We start from the raw sequence: 24183 nt of genomic DNA, 5'->3' as shown, positions 1-24183 counted from the left end.
CAACTTTCTGTTAACATGCTTGGACACAGCACTCTGTGAACAGCCAGCTTCTTTGGCAATGAATGTTTGTGGCTTACCCTCCTTGTGAAGGGTGTCAGTGATTGTCTTCTGGACAACTGTCAGATCAGCAGTCTTCCCCATGACTGTGTAGCCTAGTGAACCAAACTGAGAGACCATTTTGAAGGCTCAGGAAACCTTTGCAGGTGTTTTGAGTTGATTAGCTGATTGGCATGTCACCATATTCTAATTTTTTGAGATAGTGAATTGGTGGGTTTTTGTTAAATGTGAGCCAAAATCATCACAATTAAAAGAACCAAAGACTTAAACTACTTCAGTCTGTGTGCATTGAATTTATTTAATACACAAGTTTCACAATTTGAGTTGATTTACTGAAATAAATGAACTTTTCCACGACATTCTAATTTATTGAGATGCACCTGTACTGCCATCCAGCACCATATTTTCCAGGGACATCCTGGTATTTTCAGCAGGACCACTTTAAACCACATACTGGCCAGCTAGTCAACCATCCAACCCATCAGCCAGCCAACCAAACAACCAACCAACCAGCCAGCCAGCCAACCATTCAACCCATCAGCTAGCCAACCAAACAACCAACCAGCCAACTAAACAACAAAGCAGCCAACCAACCAGCCAGCTACCTAGCCAGCCAGCCAGCCAGCCAGCCAACCAACCAACCAGATGGTTAGAGAATCTATCTATCCTCTATCTAGTCAACTAACTAATTAACTATTTTTTTAATTAACTAACTCTCTTTCTCTCTTCTATCTATAGATATGTCAATGTCTGTTGTTAACAAGTGTATGTGTCTGTGTTAGTAAACAACTAAATAACTGACTAACAAACAAATGAACTAAGCGACTAACTGACTAATTGACTAAGTGAATAACTGACTGACTAACTAACTGCCTGTCCGTCCGCCCATCAGTCTGCCTGTCTGTATATCATCCATTTCTACGATCCATCATCCAACTAACCATCTAACTAAGGAGTTGGCTAGTTAATCTATGAGCCCTCTCTCTTCCCTGCGTCGTCTCACTTAAAAAAAAAATAATTTAAAAAAATAACACAATGGCTCTTATGGCATGGCAAAATACAAAAGAAACAAGAAAAGTCAAATACTTTGTGTGTGTGAGTGTGTGCGTGCGTTGTGTCACCTTCAACATTCTGTCTCTCTCGGCTGCAGGCATCTTCTCCATCTCATCCAGTCGGATCTCAGTCTGATAGAGCCACGTGCTGATATGAGCCAAATTCTCATCAAACATCTCCACCTCACGCCTGTGATTCTACAACGCACATGATATGACATTAGATATTATTCTTATGTCCACAACAAGTAAACAATATTTGAATATTTAATATTCTATCCAATAATTGTAAAATTATGTTATTACATTGTAGATTATTATTATCATCATCATCATCATCATTATATTCATATTGAATACTACAATCTTATTACACAATAATAACAATGTATGTCTGTCCTGAATTCATAAATGTCACATGGCATTGCAAGGCTGTCTGGAGTCTTTACATCATTTTACTAAAGCAAGGCCTTGTTGTAAAAGTGCTGTTATCTCATGTTACATTAACTTTATATTTGGAATTACGCAAATGTGAAAAAGTTAATCTCGAGCGAGGAGTACTTTATGAGCAAACCAGACCATGGACTAAAAGCGAATTGGATCAGAGCAGCACTCACTCTGGTGCGAACCAACACAAATGCTTGCTTCCTGCAATTGTGATTCCTGTTTAAATACATTTTTGCCACTCTATGCCCAATATAATGCTTCAGCATACCAATTCTGTTTACAATGTAAAAAAGTATTCAGTTGTCCAACCAGATAACCTCATTTGTATTTTCACTTGCTCAAATTTTTCATCTGAAATTTGCGGGAGAAGATTCAGTGCGGGCCAAACAAACACACTCACCAGAACAACACTAAGCCAGTCCTCTATCCGAGTGTGCACACGCTCCCAGTCCTCATTTAGTTCAAACAGCTGATTCTCCAGCTGAGCTTCACTGCCCTCCACTAACGCCTGCAGGGCGGTGCTGTTCTCCATGATCACAGACAGGTCATTCTTCTTACGCTCAGACTCCTTCAACACACCCTACAGAGGAACACTCCTTTAACACACTCTCTTATCTGTATACAGACTCAACGGGTGTCTATCAAACACACTCACGTTGGCCCATGTGATCTCCGCATCGATTTCAGCGGGCATCTCCCCTGTGTTGAGTTTCTCTTTGAACTGAGTGTCAGTGTGGTTCATCCAGGCCTGCAGAGCGGCGCTGTCCTTCTGCAGACGCTGAGACAGGGACAGGGCCTTTTCCAAATCCTGCTTCCCCTCAGTCACCTGGCAACACAGTCAGATATTTAACATTGTTTAATGATACAGTAGCAAACGAGTTTCTTATTGGTGGTGTTATATGACCTGATATCTTTACATTCTAGGTCAAAGCATTTCGTACATAAAAATGTGTATGGGTGACATATAGAAAATACTTCTCGGGAATGAAAAAATAAAGACATAGATGTTACATTTTGGAGCAAAAACAGTATTAGAGTTGGCATGCTTGATCTAATTTCCATGAATCAGTTCAAATTGACAGTTTCATTCTTCTTAATATCATAAATACTGTATATATGCTGTATATATAAATGTTGTGTACCTGAGCTCCCAGGTCATTGTAGAGTATTTTCAGTGCGGTAAGCTGTTCGTCCATTGCTTTAGGATTTTCCGTCTGCTGTTTCTGTACAATCTGTCTGCCTGTTTTAATCACCGTCTCCACCTCCAGTTTCACCTCGCTCAAGATCTTATACAGTTTCTGAAAGAACAAAAACATCTCACTCACATGAAGCACATACAGTGTAAAAGCCCATGGTGATGTTGTGTTGTCTCACCATGCATCCATTGAGATGGGCTTGTATCTCCTCTGGTTGTGTGTCTCTCAGGTCCAGTATGTGAAGTTCAGCTTTAGCACTTTCCAGAATCCTCTTGCAGTCTAGCATCCGCTGCTCAAAGTTAGCCGGTTTCTCGAACAACTGGAATTTTGTACTGATCTCACGGAGTTTACGCTAAACGGGACAGAGTTTACATACAAAACACAGTTTACCGACCTTCCTATGCTACATTCAAATATGAAATGACATTTAAAATCTTCAACCCCAGAGTGTCTCACCTGTAGCTGGTCCAGCAGGGTGCCTCCTCGCACCAGTTTGCCCTCTGTGGCTGTCGGAGGCACATTCCCCACATTCCTTCTCCTCATGTCCTCCAGCGTGGCCTCATGGGCCGCAATATCTGCCTGGATTGACTACAGTAAAGAACACATCAAAGGTTTAAAGTTATATTTAAGATTACAAGAATAGAGAAAAGATGAAAAGTTTGGCAACACTTTACAATAAGCTTGTATTTGTAAACGGTATACAGTATGCATTACACAGTATATGCACAATACAAACACAGTTACATTGACTCAACCAATGATGTGAGTTGGGGGCGGGACTATCTCTTTGTTTGACCAATGGCAGATGGGGGACGTATTCAGAAAGCTGTTTTGAAAACAAATTTTATTTTGCAAATCCGTTTGGTGGCACAGAAATTACATACTTCAGTTTTAAATAACAGCATATTTGACTTTCATATATATATATGTTTGTTAACATTAACCAGGACGAATAAGTGCTAAAAAAGTATTGTTCATGGTTAGTTCATGTTAACTAATGCAGTTCACTAATGTTAGCATATACAACCTTATTTTAAAATGTTTTAAATATTTACCTATATTAGACTCATTCATGAAACATGAGCAGATTTCAATGTAAATAATTTACAATAATAAACTGTTAAACTGTTGCATGGAAGTGTTAAGACGGAAATTGTTCCAATACACTGAATGTGACGATTTAATAAATTTCTAACCCTGATAAAAAATGTTTTATGTCTGATATCCTCAGAAATTTGTTCTGCTTGTGTTTCATGAATGAGGTTCAATGGTCCAAAAGTTTCCATCAGAAGCACACTATCAATGTTGATGTTAAGTGATAGATGATATAAGTCGATTATATGGCAATATTAGGTAGATTTAAGATTAATTAATTGTGTTAGTACTAAAATACACAGGTCGTTCTATCAATAATTAAGCTACACACTCATATTTTCATTACTACAGGGTTGCTGCAGAGTTTTCAAAATCACTGAACAAATAAACATTAATACCATATCCCCATACCAAAACAAACCCAAACAATCTCAAAATAAATCATGTATCTCAGACTTTTACTTAAACAGGAAGGAGCACACATTCAACATGGCCTTAACATTGCTTATCAATAAATCAGGGTAGATATATTCAAGCTTAAAATTCTCAAGAAATGTTTTCCACATTTATATCACATTAAAATTGGTTTATGTACCATTACATACAAAAATACAAATTAGAGGTCGACCGATATAGGATTTTGGTGATTTGATAATGTGTTGATAGAAAGGCAAATAATCTGTCAATACTTTTTAAAATTGGTAGCCTTTATTAAATGTTTTTAGTCGTTCCTTCCTGTGATGGGGAGGGCCAGACAGAGGCTACAAAAGTCCAAACTGAATTCAATTCCAGATGCAGGAAAGAAAAAAAGGATTTGATTCATAGCGCAGAACTTTTAACTTTAAAGTCAGCATGAAACAGAAGTTGCAACTGACTTCTGTATTGTGACGTATTTCCGAGTGAAACGTTTTTTGTTTTTTGAAACAAAAAAACGTAGGACGGGGATTTGAGTTTATCCATTGGTTGTTGATTGGATTGTGAAAATATGGGCATTGCATAGAGGAATGGAGGCAGATCTGAATGCGAGTTTGCAGTGGACACACACACACACACACACACACACACACCTACAATCATGCTGCTAGAGTCAGAGCCGGTTATCAGTGAAATTGAGGATCTCAACACATTTATGATCAAAATGACAACATAAATGCACGAGCACATCGCAGTCTTTGATTATGAAGAGGCTGTAGCCGTTGAAAAACGAGTGAGTAAAAGGTAACTGTATTTTAACATTTTGAATTACAATACACTAAATATAAAGAAAACAAAACCACTTACTCGAGCTGTGCATCCCAAGATAACTGTGTTCAATAATATAAATAAACTCCAGAGGCATCCGAAGCGTTGTATTCATTACATCATTGATCACCTCAGCAATTCAGGTGTGAAATGTCTCGAACACAACCGCGAATACGCCGTTCTTCTCATTCGAAATGTCAATTTAAGCCGGATGACCCATAACTAAGGAAGTTTGGGTTAAGGAATGATAGTTTTGAAGGAAAACAGACGAAAATACACCTTGCCATCTTCACCAACATGCGGTTGACGCTTCGTTCAACTCTACGCAAGGTTGTGATATTTATAAGAAAGGGGCGGGGTTTAAGCAGACTAAATGATTGGAGAAGTCCAGGTCCTACGTCACCAGACAGAAGTCTGTCTTTTCACCGGAAGATCAAGTTGTGACATTTTGATTAAAGATATAAAGGTAAAAAAAATAAATAAATAAAAAAAATAATAACATATGCATGGATGAATTGTTCACAATACGATCAATGACGTGCATTTAGAAAATAGAGTGAATTTTAATTTCATGCTGACTTTACAGGCTGAAATACACCGGGGACTCTTATTTTGAAATGTTTGCGCTTCACTGCTTCCAGCTGCTCATTCAAACAGATAAGGGAAATAAAATGTGCACTACTACAATGATCTACAGTGTATTACAATATAAACAAATAAAAGTAAACTTTGTCATATTTCATCAACACTATATCATCATCAACAGTTGTGCTTAAACAAATTTCCGATGTGGCCTAATGATTGTGAACTGCACCCTTGTTATTAATGACACCTGTGGCCATTAAGTGAACTGCAGCCAGCTACCTGTTGCTCGTGCACACACTCCATAGGGACGCGGCGAGGGAGCATCAACCAAAACAATGACGTAACGTATAAAGAGGACAACCTACGAAGTCCGGGAAGGGCTAATTTTTCAAGTTGCGTTACAAACCGTTCACACATTGGCAAAAAAAAGGCGAATATTACATGAAAATTGTTACATATTGCAACTTTAAATAATTATTAAGACGTTTGTTGCATCGTTTAAGATATTTAATACTTTATGACCTTAAGTTTTGGAAAACTGAACTGAAGACATTAAGGATCCGTGTGAACCCTGTGCTTATTGAAAACCCATTATTGGTCAACCAATGTGTCAAGTGTGTGTTTCTGGTTTGCTGTGATTGTTTAGAGGTTTCTGTTTGTGAGAAATGTGTGTGTGGTTCTGTATACCTGAGCTTCCTGTGGCAGTTGGAAGGCATCGATGCGGTCCGTGAGGTAAGAGGTGAGTGTTTGGTCCAGGTGTGTGAGAGCCGTCTGTAGTGTGTGTAAGGCCGTCTCATTCTCTTTTAGAGACAACAACTGTTGCTCCAGACACATTTGACGAGCAGAGGCCTACACACACACACACACATACACAGACGAAATTCATATATACTACATTTACTCACCGGCCCTTTATTAGGTACATCAGGTACACCTGTACATCTACTTATTCCTGCGATTATCTAATCAGCCAATCGTGTGGCAGCAGTGTAATGTATAAAATCATGCAGATATGGGTCAGAAACTTCAGTTAATTTTCACATCAACTATCAGAATGGGGAAAAATGTGGTATGATTGTAGGTGCCAGACAGGCTGGTTGGAGTATTTATGTAAATGCTGACCACCTGTGGTTTTCACACACAACAGTCCCTAGAGTGTATAGAGAATGGTGTGAAAAACAAAAAACAACCAATGAGTGGCAGTTCTGTGGGCAAAAACGCCTTGTTGATGAGAGAGGTCAACGGAGAATGGTTAGATTGGTTCAAGCTGACAGAAAGGCTACAGTAATTCAGATAATCCCTCTGTACAATTGTGATGAGCAGAATAGTATCTCAGAATGCACAAAATGTCGAACCTTGAGGCGAATGGGCTAAAACAGCAGAAGACCACTTCGGGTTCCACTTCTGTCAACCAAGAACAGAATACTGAGGCTGCAGTGGGTCTACCATCTGAGCACCTCAGCAGAAATCCAGATTCGTCAGACCAGGCAATGTTTTTTCCAATCGTCTGCTGTCCAGTTTTAGTTTCCCATTCTTAGCTCACAGTAGTGGTACCCGGAGGGCAGTGTTGTAGTCAAGACCACCTAAACCGAGACCAAGTCAAGACCAAGAAGAGAGTGTATCGAGACCGAAACAAGACCAAGACATTGAGGGGTTGAGAACAAGTCAAGACCAAGACAGGGCGAGACAGAGTCAAGACCAAGACCAGACCAGTGAGAGTCCCACACTGCATGACACACTTACAATAAAATGTGGAACATGCAAACCATAGACACTCCTCAAATTGATCTGAAAGATCCACATTCCCATAAAAACACCAACAGAAAACAAATGAAGATTCCTCTTCATTCACCTCTTTTATTGCCATATATATATATATATATCTTCAAAGCAATGACAGCTTTGAAGATCCTTGGCATTCTAGCTGTCAGTTTGTCCAGATACTCAGGTGACATTTCATTCGAGTACTACAACACTGCCTGAGTGATCTTCTGCTGCTGTTGCCCATCCACCTCAATGATGTGCTGTACGTTCAGAAATGCTTTTCTGCATAGCATTGTTGTAACGTGGTTATTTGGGTTACTGTCACCTTCCTGTTAGCTTGGACAGTCTGGCCATTCTCCTCTGACCTCTGTCATTAACAAGCCGTTTTTGCCCACAGAACTGCCGTTCGCTGGATGATTTTTGTTTTTCACACCATTCTCTTTACGCTCTAGAGATTGTTGTGCATGAAAATCCCAGGAGATCTGCAGTTACAGAAATACTCAAACCAGCCCATCTGACACCAACAATCATGCCACACTCCAAATCACTGAGATCACATTTTTTCCCCATTCTGATGGTTGATGTGAACATTAACTGAAGCTCCTGACCCGTATCTGTATGATTTTATATGCTGCCACACAACTGGCTGATTAGATAATTTCATGAATAAGCAGATGTACAGGTGTGCCTAATAAAGTGGCTGGTGAGTGTACAGTATATACTGTATATAGTTTGGGCAATAAAAATTATAAATATTTTGTCCCAACCATTTCAAACACACACCTGCTGAGTCAGCTCATCATAGCGGCAGTTGAAATTCTCCAGTTTCTCACTGATGAGGTCATCCAGAATCCCTCCATCGATCAGAGTCTGAGCCAGCTCTCGGATCTGAGTCCTGTTATCACCCGGATGACGGAGAACTGACTCCAGAGACTGAGAGAAACACACAAAACATGACTCGGACTCGTAGACCACAGTGAGTAAATGAGATCTAGAGGGCAATGTGCTTAAGAGACCGTTACCTCCAGAGCTTCACTGATGGCCTCTGTGTTTTCTGGGATGTTCTCTGTGGCCTGAACTTTCTCCTCTAGTGTGCTCAACCAGCCAGACTCCACATCTAAATACTGCAGCAGCTCGATCCAGCATGACCACACCTCCTGAACATCAACACAACAACATTACTATCTCCTCACACTGGTATCAGCAAAACACCAGTGTGAACACGCAAACAAGAACCAATCAAAGCTTATCTTTTGGAGCAAGAATAAAATCATCCTCGCAGAGAACATGAAATCAAACTGACTCCATTCAATCTCTTAATAAATGTGAACGATTCATTGGTACACGTTCTTCTAAAGACAAAAAGGTTTGCACCCCAATTCTTTCATTTAAATGTTATAACTTGTTCTGCCTCTGAAATGATTTCGATAAATGAAAAAAAAAATCAAATACAAAAATGTATATCGCTCAACCTCATTAACCACTATGCATTATATTAACATGTATTTAGCTTAACATGTTTTCATATGTTTATGTCAGTACCTCAAGTGTGTGGCATTTGCTCTTAAAGCGATCACACAATTTGGTGTAGTTCTTCAGGACTTCAGTGAGCTCAGCGTTCAGATCGTGAGCACCAGAGGGCGTCTTCCTCATCAGCACATTAATGCTGTCCTTCAAAATCTTCACTCGCACTTCCTTCTGTAGCACATCCTCTTTGGCCCTCTGAGACACACAAACCACACAATCACACATTTATTTTAGGCCTTCTGACTGTTTTCACACAGGTTTGCATATGTTTATCTGCTACTCTGTTATATCAAATGTTATTTCATTATGTTAAAGTGTATTAACCATAATCACAATCTCAAATGATATAAAAGTCACTCTTGAATATGTATTGAATACATTCAACTTAAATACATTTAAAAAAAAAAAAACACACACAACATAATTACTATTTAGACTACTTTCTGTCTGCTTTCATATTGGTTTGTGTATGCTCACAAGTAACATGCAATTTATTTTTCATGTTTTATTAAAATATTAACAATAGTAATATATCTATCTATTTATTAGTAATTATTACATTTAATACAATTATATGATACAATTGTTATATTGTCATTATTATATTATATTGTTATATGTAATTGCCATTTTTACATATACTATTAATATAATAACATTAGTATTGTTATTATTATTATTGTTATTATTATTAATTATATTTAATTAATATATTACATTAATAAAATCTGTATGTTTGTGTATGTTTACATGTAACCTACTATGTTATTTTTTTAAGTTGTATTACATTGTATTACATACAACATCTAATTACATTGACAAATCTATTTATTTAAAAGTAATTATTGGTTAAATATTGCATTAAATACATTTATGTTTAATTTAATATTGTAGTTGCCATTATATGACATATTATTATTAGTACTTATTATTATTATTATCAATAACACTAATCTATCGATTTAAAAGTAATCATTTGTTAAATATTATAATTTATTTTATTATAAGTATTATAACAACATTTAACATAATTATATTTCATTCTTATATCATATAAAAACACAATATTACATTTACTTTGTCTTTTTTCATATACGTTTGCATATGTTTACATGTGACCACCTGTATGTTTATGTTGTATTATAGTATTAACAAAAATAATCTATATATTTAAAAGTAATAGTTAATAAACAATAAATAAATTTAATGCAAATATGTTTAATTGTAAAATTCTAATATAACTGCTATTATAATGCATTATTCACAAATAAACATAAAAAATGACATATAATTTACTATTTAAGCTTTTTGTCTGTTTTTACGTTTGCTTTTGTTCACATGTTAACTTTTTGTTAACCTGCTGTTATTTTAATGTTTTACTGCATTATATAATAATAATAATAATAATAATGCATATTTTTAAGACATTATTAATGAACAAATAATGATTACATTAAATATAATATTTAATTGGTATATTATCATATAACTGTTATAACGTTACATATACTATTTTTTTATATTACAAAAACTACTATTATTGTACAGTGCTGTGAAAAAGTATTTGCCCCCTTCTATTTTTGTGTATTTTTCATACTAAATTGTTTTAGATCTTTAAACAAGATATAACATAAAACAAAGGCAACCTGAGTAAACAAAATGCTGTTTTCAATTATGTATTTTTTTATTGAACCAAAAAAGTTATCCAACACCTATATCACCCACGTGGAATACTAACTGCCCCCTTAAACTTAATAGCTGGTTGTGCCACCTTTAACAGCAACAACTGCAACCAAATGCTTCCGAATACTGGAAATCAGTCTTTAACAACGCTGTGGTGTAATCTTGGCTCACTCTTCTTTGCAGAACTGCTTTAGTTCAGCCACACTGGAGGGTTTTCGAGCATGAACTGATGTGGTCCTGCCATCCTGCCATCATCTCAATCATGTTCAAGTCAGGACTTTGACTAGGCCACTCTAAAACTTTAATTTAGCTTATTTTGAGCTATTCAGAGGTGGACTTACTCCTATGCTTTGGATCATTGTCTACATTAACATGTACACCAATACTCTGATTATTGCAATTTAAACGATTTATTAAAAGAACCGATAAGAGTCATTTTCAACTACACTGGATGCACTGTCTGTTTTGATACACTAAAAAAATCGATTCATAAGAGTCACTTGTTTGATCGGAATACACATGCTGGATGTTGTTGTGTTCCGATCACAAGGACAAACTCATTTGAAAGATGTACTTGCCATTTTTTTGCGGTATACAGGCGACTTGCAAATCATTTTTCACACAGGGCCAGATGATATTGGATAACTTTTTTACTTCAATAAATAACATTATCATTTAAAAACTGTATCTTGTATTTACTCAGACTGCCTTTGCTTTATGTTAGATTTTGTTTGAATGTTTAAACAATTTAGTATGAGATATACACAAAAACAGAAGAAATTAAGATGGGGGCAAATACTTTTTCACAGCACAGTAAATGATGATAATAATAATAATTTCTATAGAAATTGCATTAAACATTTCTTGCAATCTATAATGGTTAACATCATTAGTTAATATAATTAATGACTGTCACTGGATCCATAAAGTGCCTCTGTTTATAGTTTTAATAACGGTTCATGGCGTGTTCATAAGCAGTTCACAGCCTGTGAAAGCTGTCTTCATTCTCTATACCTTCATCTCCTGCAGAGCTTCCTCCAGCTCCTCCGGACTCCTGTACTCAAAGTCTCTCATGAGGAACTCCTCGTCCACTTGAATCATCCACTCTCTCATCTCCGCCAGATCTTTCTTCAGGTTCTTCACTTTCTCCTGACCCTCACTCGCACGCTCTTCACGACTCAACAACTGAAAGCAAGAGCTGATCAGGTTTTCACAAGCACATGCGTTGGAATATGTGCCATCCACTTAACAAGATGTACCCAGGTAGCACATGTTCTTAAATGAACAACCTCTGTTGCGCCTGGAACAATATATCAACCAATTAAAGAACTCTGATTTTACAATTAAAGCTGCTGTGTGTCATTCTGTTGGTGTTAAAATACATTCCCATATCCCAGTTCAATATGCAGACAACTATAAGAAAACCACTTGTAGGTTAACTAGCTGAAGATCATAGACACCGTGGCGCCTTCAAAACCAGAGTCACCACTGCAAGATCATCTGCGTGTCGTTTAAGATGGTTCATGTTTAAGTGTTTAATGAACAGAGGGGCGGAGATTTCTTCGCACCTCTTTACTGAGCGTGTCCCAGCGTCTCTGACTCTCGTCGAACTCCTTTTGCCCCCAGTTGGTCAGTCCTGGCACTGTACTCTGCTGTACGGCTGCCACGTACTCTCCCATCTGCTTTAGAGACGATTCCACACTCTCCATCTCGCCAACAAACTCCTGCGCAGTCAAAGACATGTCCTCAACGTCACTTATACACCCTTTTCTGCTATTGCTCTGATATTAATACATTTCTTTTTAGCTATGATGTTTGACACTTACACTTGAGAAGCAAAATAGTAAGTCATGCCTCAGAGAAATCTAACAACATTTAATGAGGTTTACACTTAAAACAAGCCCGAGCTCAATGAGTTGACCTCTGACCTTGCACTGGTTGAGATCTTCCTGTAGTTTGTTGCCATGGCTGAGGCCGCTGGCGTCTCGAGACAGAAGCTCCTCCACCACATCTAACCAGCGGCCCACCTCCTCACTCTTCACCTGATCGACATCAACACAGCCAACAAGATCAGTACAAAACCATCAGCACATTCACAGCGGTTGAATGCGAGAGATATCAGAGCATTTGATCTGAGTGTGTTTGATGGGACGGCTCTCACCTTTGTGTCCTTCATGCTGCCCAGAATGCACTGTAGCATGCCAAGCTGGTCGTGGGCAGCAGTGGAAATCTCAGTCCAGTTCTGCTGATCTGATGGGTCTGAAACCTTCTGCTTCTGTTGATCAATCTCTGCGCAGAGAGTCTACAAGACACAGATTAACACTACATTACTCAGAAGCACTATCTCTCTTCACACTGCCAACACTAACAATACACATTATCTCTATAAAATTGCAGTAAAAACCAACATAAATTCGCTGCCAAGACTGTAATGGATGTATAGATACTGTATGATTTCAATGGCTCAGTCAGTTAGCTTAGATAATTAGTTATTTGCCTGATTAATGAATGATATAACATTGACATTTATACAATTGGAAGAAGCTTTTATCCAAAGTGACTAACAAGTGCATTCGATGTACATTCACTGCTTAGTTTTTTTTTTTTTTTCTACTTTTGAGCATTTAAAAGAATGAGACTGTTTTTTACTGTCTCAACACATTTACACCACACATATTTTTACTCTAAGCCCCAGACAAATATAATAGAAACAAGCAGAGTGAACTCAATGCTGCTAAATTTATGCAAGATTTTGATCACTACAAATGCAGATCAGGATCAGTATACTAGTACGACACAGTTTCAGATAATAATTTATGCATCATTAATATGGCTAAGGATCAACGAGGGTCAAATTTGAATGTGTCGCTCTATTAATTAAAAAAGGCATGAGAAATGCGTTTCATATAGATAATAAGTTGAATAAACCCTCTTCAATGATGAAAACGTTTTCATTTCTGAATTAGAATTCATTTTGATTTATTAGTTGGCATACGGCAAGAAAATCCTCATCTAGAAAATTTGTATTTGAAAATTCAATGTCAAGCTAAATATTCTGCATGTTTTCAATGTGTCTGAGTGCAGTACTACACCCACACCAGCAGGAGGAGACACACTTCAACAAACCCACAAGTGCTTGACAACTTTCCAAAGACCACGTTCACTCCCAAAGGAAGGGAAAAAAGTCTAAGCTCTAAAATTAGAAAGTTTCTGATTCTCACACACTCCACAATCAGTTGCATATGACAGGACATTCTATAACTGGAATTAGAGTAGGATTCTGCCTGTTAATAATATGTGCAACTGAGTAGACACCAGAGAAACAGCACTGGCATCAACAGCACATATCTGCCACGTGGGCAATGCCTGGCATCAATCCTGAGTCTCTTGGCTCCCACAGATTACCACAGGAGAGTATAAATATTTATGTAGCTATAAAGAAATGCCAGCCTACGTAAACTCTCTATGGCTTGTTTTGCCATCTCTGTCATTGGCTTTCTTCCTATTATTCATACAGTTTGAAAAAGAAACACACTTCCAAGATTTTCTCTATGAAAAGCAAATGTTAGCTAACAGACTGCACACACAGCTCAGGTGAACAATCAACATATAACACACACGTACAAGCAGGGTCCAGAATTAACAGTCACCAAGCGCCAAATGCAAGTAAAAATTGGCTTTGGTGAGTTACTCGCCAGTTGGACGGTAACTCCGTTAGGATATGCAACATTACATGGTTTAAAATTGCACAGTACACTGAGAAAAAAAAAGAAAAATGGTTTCATGTAAAATATCAAAAAGTCCTTAACTGCTTTAGCTCTTCATTTTTTGGCTGCCACCTGCATTATTCACACCCAAATTCAAAAGCTCACCGTACACAAATATAGTGGACTAATTGCAAATTATTGGTCTCATTTCACAGAAAACCCCTCAAAGTTAACAATCTTATGATGAACATAAAAATCCTGTTTTTTAAAAGCCTGTAATTCAGCTCGTTGTCCCTGCTTTAAGTTTTAGTTCAATCCACTAGATGGCAGCAAGTACTTCTAAAGAGAATTTTCCCGCTAACACGTTCCATCTCAATGTACAGATCTGAAATGCAGGTGGCACTCTAAAGTAACGGAGGACCCGCTATGTGCTTGATCATAGGCATTCAGTCTATGTTGTGACTTTGCGCACCTTTCCCACTGATTAATTGAATATCTCGGCCTCTGAGTGGACTAGAAGCTTAATCTATGTGTCGTTGATAAACTGAGATTCTGATGTATAAAATTCCAACATCTGTAGCCAAGAACATATTTTGCAGATTATTTGTTTATCATGTTTATCATTTCCCCAAGAATGCTCACAGACAAGTAGAAAATAGCTAATTGTGGAGAAGGCAGCCTAAGGTAAGAGCTGATATAGTGTTTAGGGCTACTTGGTGCTTACAGAAGCAGTGATCAAAAAGACATGAGACATTTGTCTTTGTGTCTTACAGAGATCATATTTCACTTTGTGGTTCTTTTTATAATAATCAAAACTGTGGTGTTACAGCAACAAAAACTGCACAGCGTTTTCTTGATTTACCTCCCATTGGCTGGTGTGATAAAGAGTTAATTCTAGACCCTGCATACATGCATTTCTGCAAACACACACACACACCTGAGCTTTGATGACTGCCCGTTCAGCTGTGGTTATGTCTTTGACATCATCTCTGATAAGATGCAGTCTGGACTCCATCTGCTGAAGTGCTCCAGACGCCACCAGCCTGGACAACACTACAGACCGAGAGAGATAGAGACAGAACAGCATTTTAGAAGCTCATGTGGAAACTTTGATACAATGTGCATTCATAGAATATTCCGCTGTTTTCAGTATACAGTGCAGTGAATTGACCAAATCTAGAATGATATAGGTCGACAAGAACTTTTTCAACCTCAAGACAGTGCAATAGTGCAAAAATGTTATCTTAGTTATATCTATATATATTTATACTGGGTAAATGGATTGAAAAGTGACAGTAATTTGCAGACACAGTTAACACTGCTCATCTCTGCTCATTACTTTGCCACTGAGGAGACCAAAATAACTAACTTGGTATGTGTGTTCTCAGTTAGCTTGGATCCCAGATGTTGGGTCAACAAGTCAAATGGAAAATGAGGTTTCCGATTGTCCCACGAACACTAAGCTGTGTGTGTTTTCAACGTAGCTGTACTTTGGGGACAACACTGCTTACAAATTTCTCAGAGGTAAGCTATATCTGACAAAACCTGTTTATGGACATCTTTAAAAGTAAATGCTATCTTTTCTTGATTCTCAGATTGGCCTGTGGTCAATAATAAAATTAGTCAATGTACAGTATAATTAGCTTTATATAAAAGCTATAGAACTCTTCGGTATGTCTTTATTTAGATAAGTAATTGTGTGTGTGTGTGTGTGTGTGTGTGTGTTAGAGAGAGAGAGAGAGATTCGCTCAAGCTTTAAGACACTATGAAAACCATGTAACCACAATCTCAAGATTAAACATTCATACACACATACCTGGAGCTGTTTCTAACATTGTGCAACCCCACTACACACACACTCAAGGGTTTATCTGGGTATGAGTGTATAAAAGCTTTCACAGGAGCCACAAGGGACTCATACTGACGTTACAACCATAAATAGACTTCTTTCACTCTGTCTACCTCTCTCCCCCTCTGCTGTTGTTTGCTACACAAATGATTTACCTGTTACATAGTTCACCATTTTAACTTCAAATAAAACTGAAGAGAACAAGAGAAGGGACAGAGAGAGGAAGAGGTAGAGTGTAACGCCCCCTTGGCACAGATTCAGTTCTTGAGGTTTGTAAAAACCTCTGTGGGCCTCATTTTTTCTCTCACACTCTGTAGCTCTGTTCCAAAACCTAGCTAGACAACATTTCAAAGCATCATTGGAGAGTGTTTCTTCAACTTCGGGCATGTTCATGTCCCAGGTGTTGATTTTTTATCAAGACAAACAAATTTCAAATTTCTTTTTGCTTTATGAAGGTCTTTTTAAAACTGATTTGGGAACTGTTCACCGGGCCTTCATCATTTATTGTTGGTACTTTTCAAATGTCTTTTATGTAGAGATTTGACTGTTTTAGACTTTTAGCCAGACGGTCAATATTAAACAATGAAAATCCATCAAACAAAATTCAAATGGGAGGGCCTGGGTAGCTCAGTGGTAAAATACGCTGGCTACCACCCCTGGAGTTCACTAGCTCGCTAGTTCGAATCCCAGGGCGTGCTGAGTGACTCCAGCCAGGTCTCCTAAGCAACCAAATTGGCCCGGTTGCTAGGGAGGGTAGAGTCACATGGGGTAAACTCCTCGTGGTCACTATAATGTGGTTCGTTCTCGGTGGGGCGCGTGGTGAGTTGAGCGTGGATGCCGCAGCGGATGGCATGAAGCCTCCACACGCGCTCTGTCTCCGTGGCAACGCGCTCAACAAGCCACGTGATAAGATGCGCGGGTTGACGGTCTCAGTCACGGAGGCAGCTGGGATTCATCCTCCGCCACCCGGATTGAGGCGAATCACTATGCGACCACGAGGACTTAAAAGCACATCGGGAATTGGGCATTCCAAATTGCAAGAAAAAGGGGAAAAATCCAAAAAAAAAATAAAACAATTAAAAATATTTCAAATTATTACGTTTAAAATAATAATTGAAATAAAGAATGGAATAAACAAAACATTTAGCAATTATTGTGTAAAAATGATTTCTATCAAGTTTTCAAAAATTACAACTGTCTCAAATTTATGACTGTTTTGCCATCATTTTTGCCACAGCAAAAACTTTTGCCCCTTATATTTATTTTTGTTAACCATGTCGACTAAATTTTCAGTGAAGAGCGTGCTTAAGATGAAATATGGGACAAGTGATGTTTGAAGAAAACAAAGAAAATTCATGATAAATATCACTTGTGAACAGAAGATTTTTATTGGCCATCATTTACGATCAAGCTGTAATTTTGTCAAATTACGCAAACAATGTGAAAATATTATTAAATTGTGTGTATTTAGGATACATCAAATGTTCGCTATGAAATTAGCATTAGCAAGACAAAAGAGTCAGCTATTTTATTTCAAAAACATTAAAAATGTCATTTCCATCAGCGTCATTTCCAGCACAGAATTCTATTAAACACAAAACAGTATTTGAGATGTGCTGGAAATGACGCTGTGGTGGGGAAAAAAAAGAGAGACAAATATGACACAAATCTCCTGTGATGCATGTACATACACTGTTGGACATTGTTAGTAGACACATAAAATGAACTAGTGAGTTTTAATGAGAAATATTTTTTTTCTAAAAGTGCCCGAAGTATGCTACCTTCTAAGATACCTTCTTGTCTGCAAAAATTCGAAGGCAGCAGCACATGAATGCGCTGCAATGTGCTCAATAAAAAAATCCATCCAAGATGACGGATGACAGACACTTATATAAATACAATTACATTGAATTCAAATACAGTTTAAAATACAGTGAGATTTGAGAGATACGGTGGAGAAGTTTCAACGAATAACAAGAACATTTTCAGTTTCTTCCTCACACAAAGCTTTCGAGTGGCTTCAGAAGACATGGACTATAGAGTAGGACAAATTTCTGTGGTGCTTGTTTGTCCTTTTTGGAGCTTGATAGCCCGGATTACATTCCACATTTGTTATATGGTACGGAGCAGCTTGGACATTCTCCCTAACTTCTCCTTTTGTATTCCACAGAAGTAAGTCACACAAGTTGGGAACAACATGAGGTGTAATAGATGACCAATTTTTCATATATGGGTGAACTATCCCTTTAAATACAAGACGAAGCAAAAACCAAACACAGGCCTGCGAGAATGGTCTGTTCTTTCTCCAGAAATCATTTTATTTCTCTCTGTTCTCCGCAAATAAAAACTGAGATCCCAGAGTTCACTCAAATTGCAGGCTGGGTTGACATTCTTCAGATGTTTTGAGAGTGTTGTGTAAGGGCTGTAATTAGGATGCAACGTGTACCTGTACTGATGTCCTGCTGCCGTGTCTTGAGCTCTTGAATAGCTGTGCTGTGGCGTGACGCCAGCACTGTCAGACTGGGTTTGATGGTATCAGGAGCTCCAGGTTCTGTAGTCAGACGCTCAGCCTGGACACAGAGTTCTTCCACCTGCAGCTGCAGCTTTATCAGCTCTGCTATCCGACACTGAAACACACACACACAGTACTCATATTATCAAGTCTATGCTACACTGCATAAATCAGATAAAAGGTCCATAAACTAGTAATCCAATGAAAAGAGACTTGTTTGCCAAAACTGAAAAACAAATTATTCACACACTGGGCTGAAAATCAAAAATGGTCATACTTCACCCCAAAACCAAAAGAAAGAAATAATAAATGATGTAATTATATTTTGCATGAACACTGTAATGTGTAATGTAATTTGAACACTGTAATGTCCAAATATTGTGCATGTTTACAGTAAAATTATTAAACAATTAAATAATTTTAAATAAATGGTTGTACAACATATATTACCATTATGTATAAAATCTTTTGGACTCTTAAGTTTAAATATATAAATGTCATTAATATTATGTTACATTAAAAAAAATTAAATAAATGTGGAGGAAATTTAATTGCATGCCGACTAACATATAACATTAAAGTTGGATTCTCTTTACATTTGAATCATGATATTTGACTGACCTCACAGTCATCTTTGAGTGTTTGCAGCTCCTTCTGGTCAACTTTAGCTCTAAACCCCTCAGAGGAGATCAACCATTTCTCCTGCTCCTGAAGAGCTCCATCTACAACCTTCAGTCCTGAGAGAACCGCTGCCGCCCGCTCTAGAACTTGAGCTCGGATCCTCAGATCCCGCATCAGGTTCTGACAGCTCTCCCATTCATTATGCACTAAGTCTAAGCTGGAATGAGCCTCATCTGTGTACAGACCTTCTGCACAACAGAGACATGTACATTTAGTCAGTAGGAGAACCAACATTCGACTCAATCTTGAAGAAAATAAACCATAAATCCATACTTTTCGCCAGCTGTTCAATCTTCTTTTCTCCTTTTTGCACTACCTCTTTCACTGACCCCTCCCTCTCAGCAAGCCCCGCCTCCAGAGCCTACAAAGATCATTTATGAAAATATTCCATAAAACCAAATTTTATACTTGTCACTTACTGTAAATGTTTATGTATTTATTACCTGTATTTTGTCTTTCAGATCAGATGAGTCTCTCGCAGCTAGTGCAGACGATTTCCATGCAGTCAGTCGGGATAAAAGCTCAGGAACATCAGCTTCAGCTCTAAAAAACACAAAAATAAACATCACATCAGAGTTCACATGAGGGAACACTACAGAACAACAAAGGAGTTTTTGTGTGTGACTTTATGTACAATGTGACACCAAAAAGAATATGGACACACGCCCCACTTAAAAATGTCTGAATGTCAATGGTTTCCATGATATAATTTCAATTCAAGTCATATCAAGTGCATTTTGTGAAATGTTTTGCTTGAAAAGTGTGTAAATCTTTCCTTAAAATAATTATTGATTTATATTTTATCTAGTGCATTGATACTGATACATTTTTGTGTGTGGCTTAAGTGTTCAAATACTTTTTGGAGCCACTGTATACTTATCTAAAGTGCATTTCAGGTCAAGAAGTTCAAGAGATTTCTAGCTTTTTGCAGGGAAGACACATTTGTGTTCACGTACAGTCTCCTGAGCTCGCCGTCTGTATCTAGATGCCGTCGTTTCGGTGGGGCTGTTGGCGGAAACTCCCGGTCGCTGCTGGTGAAAGTCTGCTCCATCCGTGTCGTAACTGTTGTGACGGTCTCCATGACAACTTTTTCCTGTACCTGGGGCATCCCGGTAAATGACAGAGCTTCTGTAACCTGGACAACAGAACAAACTTTTGAAATAAACCTATTACATTTCCTAAATCAATTTGTTAGTTCAACTACAACTTTGTGATAAACTTCCAGTGAAGATCGCGTCAGAGTCTGACCTGACTGGAACAGTCCTCTAGTTTCTGGACAAGGTTGTCCCAGCGTTGAGTCAGCCTGTCTGTGTCAGACTCGATATTCTGAGCTGCTGCTGGACTGTTTAACAGAACCATCACATCCTGTCCAGCATCTGACAGAGCACTCAGGGTCCTCCGCTTCTGGGCCATGTCCTCCTTAAGACTCTGTCGGGACAAAGATCAAAATTGTGACACTCTTGCAATGTTCAAAAGTAACAGAAAGGCTATAAAGCTATAAATGTGTAGTTTTGCACCTCTAGAGGCACCAATAAATAATTGCAATAAATAAATAAAGTTTCCCAACACTAACTCCTATCTGTACTAGGACCAGTGTTGGTAAGTTACTCAAAAAAGTAATCCACTACAAATTGCTAATTCCTTATATAAAACAGATTACTTTACAGATCACATCATGGAAAAGTAATCACATTAAGGCCCCTGCGCACTTCCTACGAAATCGAAGAACGAACGTGTGTGACAACATTTAGACCAAAATCTGGCCAAAATGAAAGTGTTTTTGAGTTCGTTTTGGCCAGAGCAAACTGTCTGGAAAACTTCTTACCAGCTCCTAAACACTTTCTTACTGCCATTGATCCACGTCATCGGAAGGTGTGACCTGGACTCCACCTACTTTGAGGCTGACAGCCAATTCCTATTCAGTCAGTTAAGATCAGTCAACATGAACACACTGGCGTATTGAGTTATTACCGAGCTGGTGCAAACTTACCTACATCTGTACGATCGTTCGCGTAGACAAATTTTCCATGAACATATCATGCGATTTTTTTGTTTAATTAGTTACAAAATGAATCAAATCCACTCAAATACTCTTAAGTGCCCATTCACTCTGTTGTTTGATATGCTGCTTCACCATGTGCCTTCTGCAATGAAAGCCATTCACACATCTGCCTAAAGTGAGATATGCTTCTATTCATCATTCTTTTGTCTGTATTCTACCCATTAACACTCTTTTATGTACTAATACAGTGCATTCATGAAGTATTCAGACCCCTTCATTTTTTTCACATTTTGTTATGTTGCAGCCTTATGCTAAATGCTTTAAATTATTACATTTTTCTCACATCAATCTACACTCCATACCTCATAATGACAAAGCAAAAACCAGATTTTTGATAACTTTGCAAATATATTAAAACAAAAAACTGAAATATCACATTGACATATGTAAGTATTCAGACCCTTTGATATGACACTTGAAATTTAACACAGGTACAATCCCATTTCTCTGGATAATCTTTGAGATGTTTCTACACTTTGATTGGAGCCCACCTGTGGAAAATTCAATTGATTGGACATGATTTGGAAAGGCACACATCTGTCTATATAAGGTCTTACAGCTGAAAATGCATATCAGAGCAAAAACCAAGCCATGAGGTCAAAGGAACTGCCTGCAGAGCTCAGAGACAGGAATGTGTCGAGGCACAGATCTGGGGAAAACTACAAACAAATTTTGGCTGCATTGAAGGTTCCCAAGAGCACAGTGTCCTCTATTATTCTTAAATGATAGAAGTTTGGAACAAACAGGACTCTTCCTAGAGCTGGCCGCCCAGCCAAACTGAGCAATTGGGGAAGAAGGCCCTTGGTAAGAGAGGTGACCAAGAACCCGATGGTCATTCTGGTTGAGCTCCAGAGATCATGTGTGGAGATGGGAGAAACTTGCAGAAGGACAACTATCACTGCAACACTCCACCGATCTGGGCTTTATGGCAGAGTGGCCAGACGGAAGCCTCTCCTCAGTTCAAGACACATGAAAGCCCGCTTGGAATTTGAAAAAAAGCATCTAAAAGACTCTCAGACTGTGAGAAACAAGATTATCTGGTCTGATGAAATGAAGATTTAACTGTTTGGCCTCAATTACAAGAGTCAAAGTATGAAGTATGGTGGTGGTAGCATCATACTGTGGGGGTGTTATTCAGCAGCAGGGACTTGGGGAATGGTCAGGGTTGAAGGAAAGCTGAACGCAGCAAAATACAGAGATATCTTTAATGAAAACCTGGTCCAGAGTGCTCAGGACCTCAGACTGGGCCGAAGGTTCACCTTCCAACAGGACAATGAACCTAAGACACAGACAAGACAACACACGAGTGGCTTAGGGACAACACTGTGAATGTCTTGAGTGGCCCAGCCAGATCCCGGACTTGAACCCAATCGAACATCTCTGGAGAGACCTGAAAATGACTGTCCACCGATGGTCCCCCTGACAGAGCTTGAGAGGATCTGCAGAGAAGAAATGGCAGAAAATCCCCAAATCCAGGTGTGCAAAGTTTGTCGCATCATACCCAAAAAGACTTGAGGCTGTAATCGCTGCCAAAGGTGCTTCAACTAAGTACTGAGTTAAGAGTCTGAATACTTACGTCAATGTGATATTTCAGTTTTTTATTTGTAATGCATTTGCAAAGTTATCAGAAATTTGGTTTTTGCTTTGTCATTATGGGGTATGGAGTGTAGATTGATGTGAGAAAAAAAATAAGTTAAAAGCATAAGGTTACAACATAATACTGAATACTGTAAATACATATGTGGGCATCTGAATGTTCACAAACAGTATGTCGTTGCTCAGCTGTTTTGAACTTCTTTTTGGCTTTGAGCGAAGAACAAAGCAGCACTTTACCGTGAGTGTGCTTGAGTCTTTACTAATTAGTTCATCTTTAAGTTACTTTCTAAAAAACTTAAAATTTGTGTTTTTTGCCAAACAAATTCAAAATAATGTCTATTATTCAACCTTGTTCATTGTTGCATGCACTCAAAGTCATGCACTCAAAACCACACATTTCTCTGTTACACTGACTTACAAGTAGCCGTACACCCTTCAGCTGTCACAAAACCGCAAAGAGATGCAGATATAAACATAATTTGTGTTAAATTCTACATAGATAATACATTTTTTTTTAGAATTGTGTAACCCAAGTAATCAAGTCAATAACTGTAGTGTGATTTCCAGAATTTAAAAAATAATGTTACACTACTTTTTAACTTCAAAAGTAGATTAGATTACAGAAATTACTTTGTAAACAGATTAAACACAACACTGACTAGGACTAATCACTGCATGTTTGTCTACTCACGGCTAATCTGCGGACACTGGCGTTTATTTCACTAGGATCTTTAAAATCACTGGTCTGAACTTCACTTAAGGCCTTCTCCTTCTCTGCCAGCCACGATCCAAACAAACTCTGAAAGGAAATGAAGACAAAATACACACATTTATACTGTATAAGCAAGGTGATGAGAAACAGTACTTTGAGAAAAAAATATATTAGGGAATATTAGGGTCCGACTTTAAAGTGAATGGTGAAACAGAGTAAAGGAAGTCATTTAGATTTAGAACATGAATGTGATTGAATATGACAAAACAGTTTATTTTTAGGTGAACTATTCCTTTAAGTCTCTCTTAAACGTCTGTTTCAATTCTCATCACTGAGCCATTTGGCATCAAGAGTAAAACGATACCAATTTACTCTAATATCATAGATAAAAGTGTCTGATTACGCCACAGATCAGT

General features: G+C 38.0%; 1 protein-coding gene across 6 annotated transcripts in view; it reads right to left on the bottom strand.

Annotated features, from left to right (window-relative positions):
* LOC127418870 (utrophin-like) overlaps positions 1-24183 on the bottom strand; it is a 333951-nt gene that overhangs the window by 230393 nt on the left and 79375 nt on the right. For all 6 annotated transcript variants that reach the window (XM_051659723.1, XM_051659719.1, XM_051659722.1 and 3 more), the window contains 22 exons: positions 23747-23854; positions 20646-20825; positions 20354-20532; positions 19841-19940; positions 19671-19758; positions 19338-19585; positions 18651-18831; positions 15293-15408; positions 12810-12950; positions 12577-12690; positions 12217-12372; positions 11663-11833; positions 8981-9160; positions 8461-8595; positions 8222-8371; positions 6362-6523; positions 3209-3340; positions 2931-3104; positions 2699-2854; positions 2212-2382; positions 1957-2136; positions 1179-1307 (listed from right to left, as the gene is read on the bottom strand). In XM_051659723.1, the coding sequence (XP_051515683.1) occupies positions 1179-1307; positions 1957-2136; positions 2212-2382; positions 2699-2854; positions 2931-3104; positions 3209-3340; positions 6362-6523; positions 8222-8371; positions 8461-8595; positions 8981-9160; positions 11663-11833; positions 12217-12372; positions 12577-12690; positions 12810-12950; positions 15293-15408; positions 18651-18831; positions 19338-19585; positions 19671-19758; positions 19841-19940; positions 20354-20532; positions 20646-20825; positions 23747-23854 (3351 nt within the window). The remainder of the gene's footprint in view (positions 1-1178; positions 1308-1956; positions 2137-2211; positions 2383-2698; positions 2855-2930; positions 3105-3208; positions 3341-6361; positions 6524-8221; positions 8372-8460; positions 8596-8980; positions 9161-11662; positions 11834-12216; positions 12373-12576; positions 12691-12809; positions 12951-15292; positions 15409-18650; positions 18832-19337; positions 19586-19670; positions 19759-19840; positions 19941-20353; positions 20533-20645; positions 20826-23746; positions 23855-24183) is intronic.

The sequence above is a fragment of the Myxocyprinus asiaticus genome, chromosome 28 (assembly GCF_019703515.2).
Source record: "Myxocyprinus asiaticus isolate MX2 ecotype Aquarium Trade chromosome 28, UBuf_Myxa_2, whole genome shotgun sequence".
Classification (NCBI taxonomy): Eukaryota; Metazoa; Chordata; class Actinopteri; order Cypriniformes; family Catostomidae; genus Myxocyprinus; species Myxocyprinus asiaticus.
Note: the sequence above shows the minus strand (reverse complement) of the source record. Positions and strands in the feature narration are given on the sequence as shown.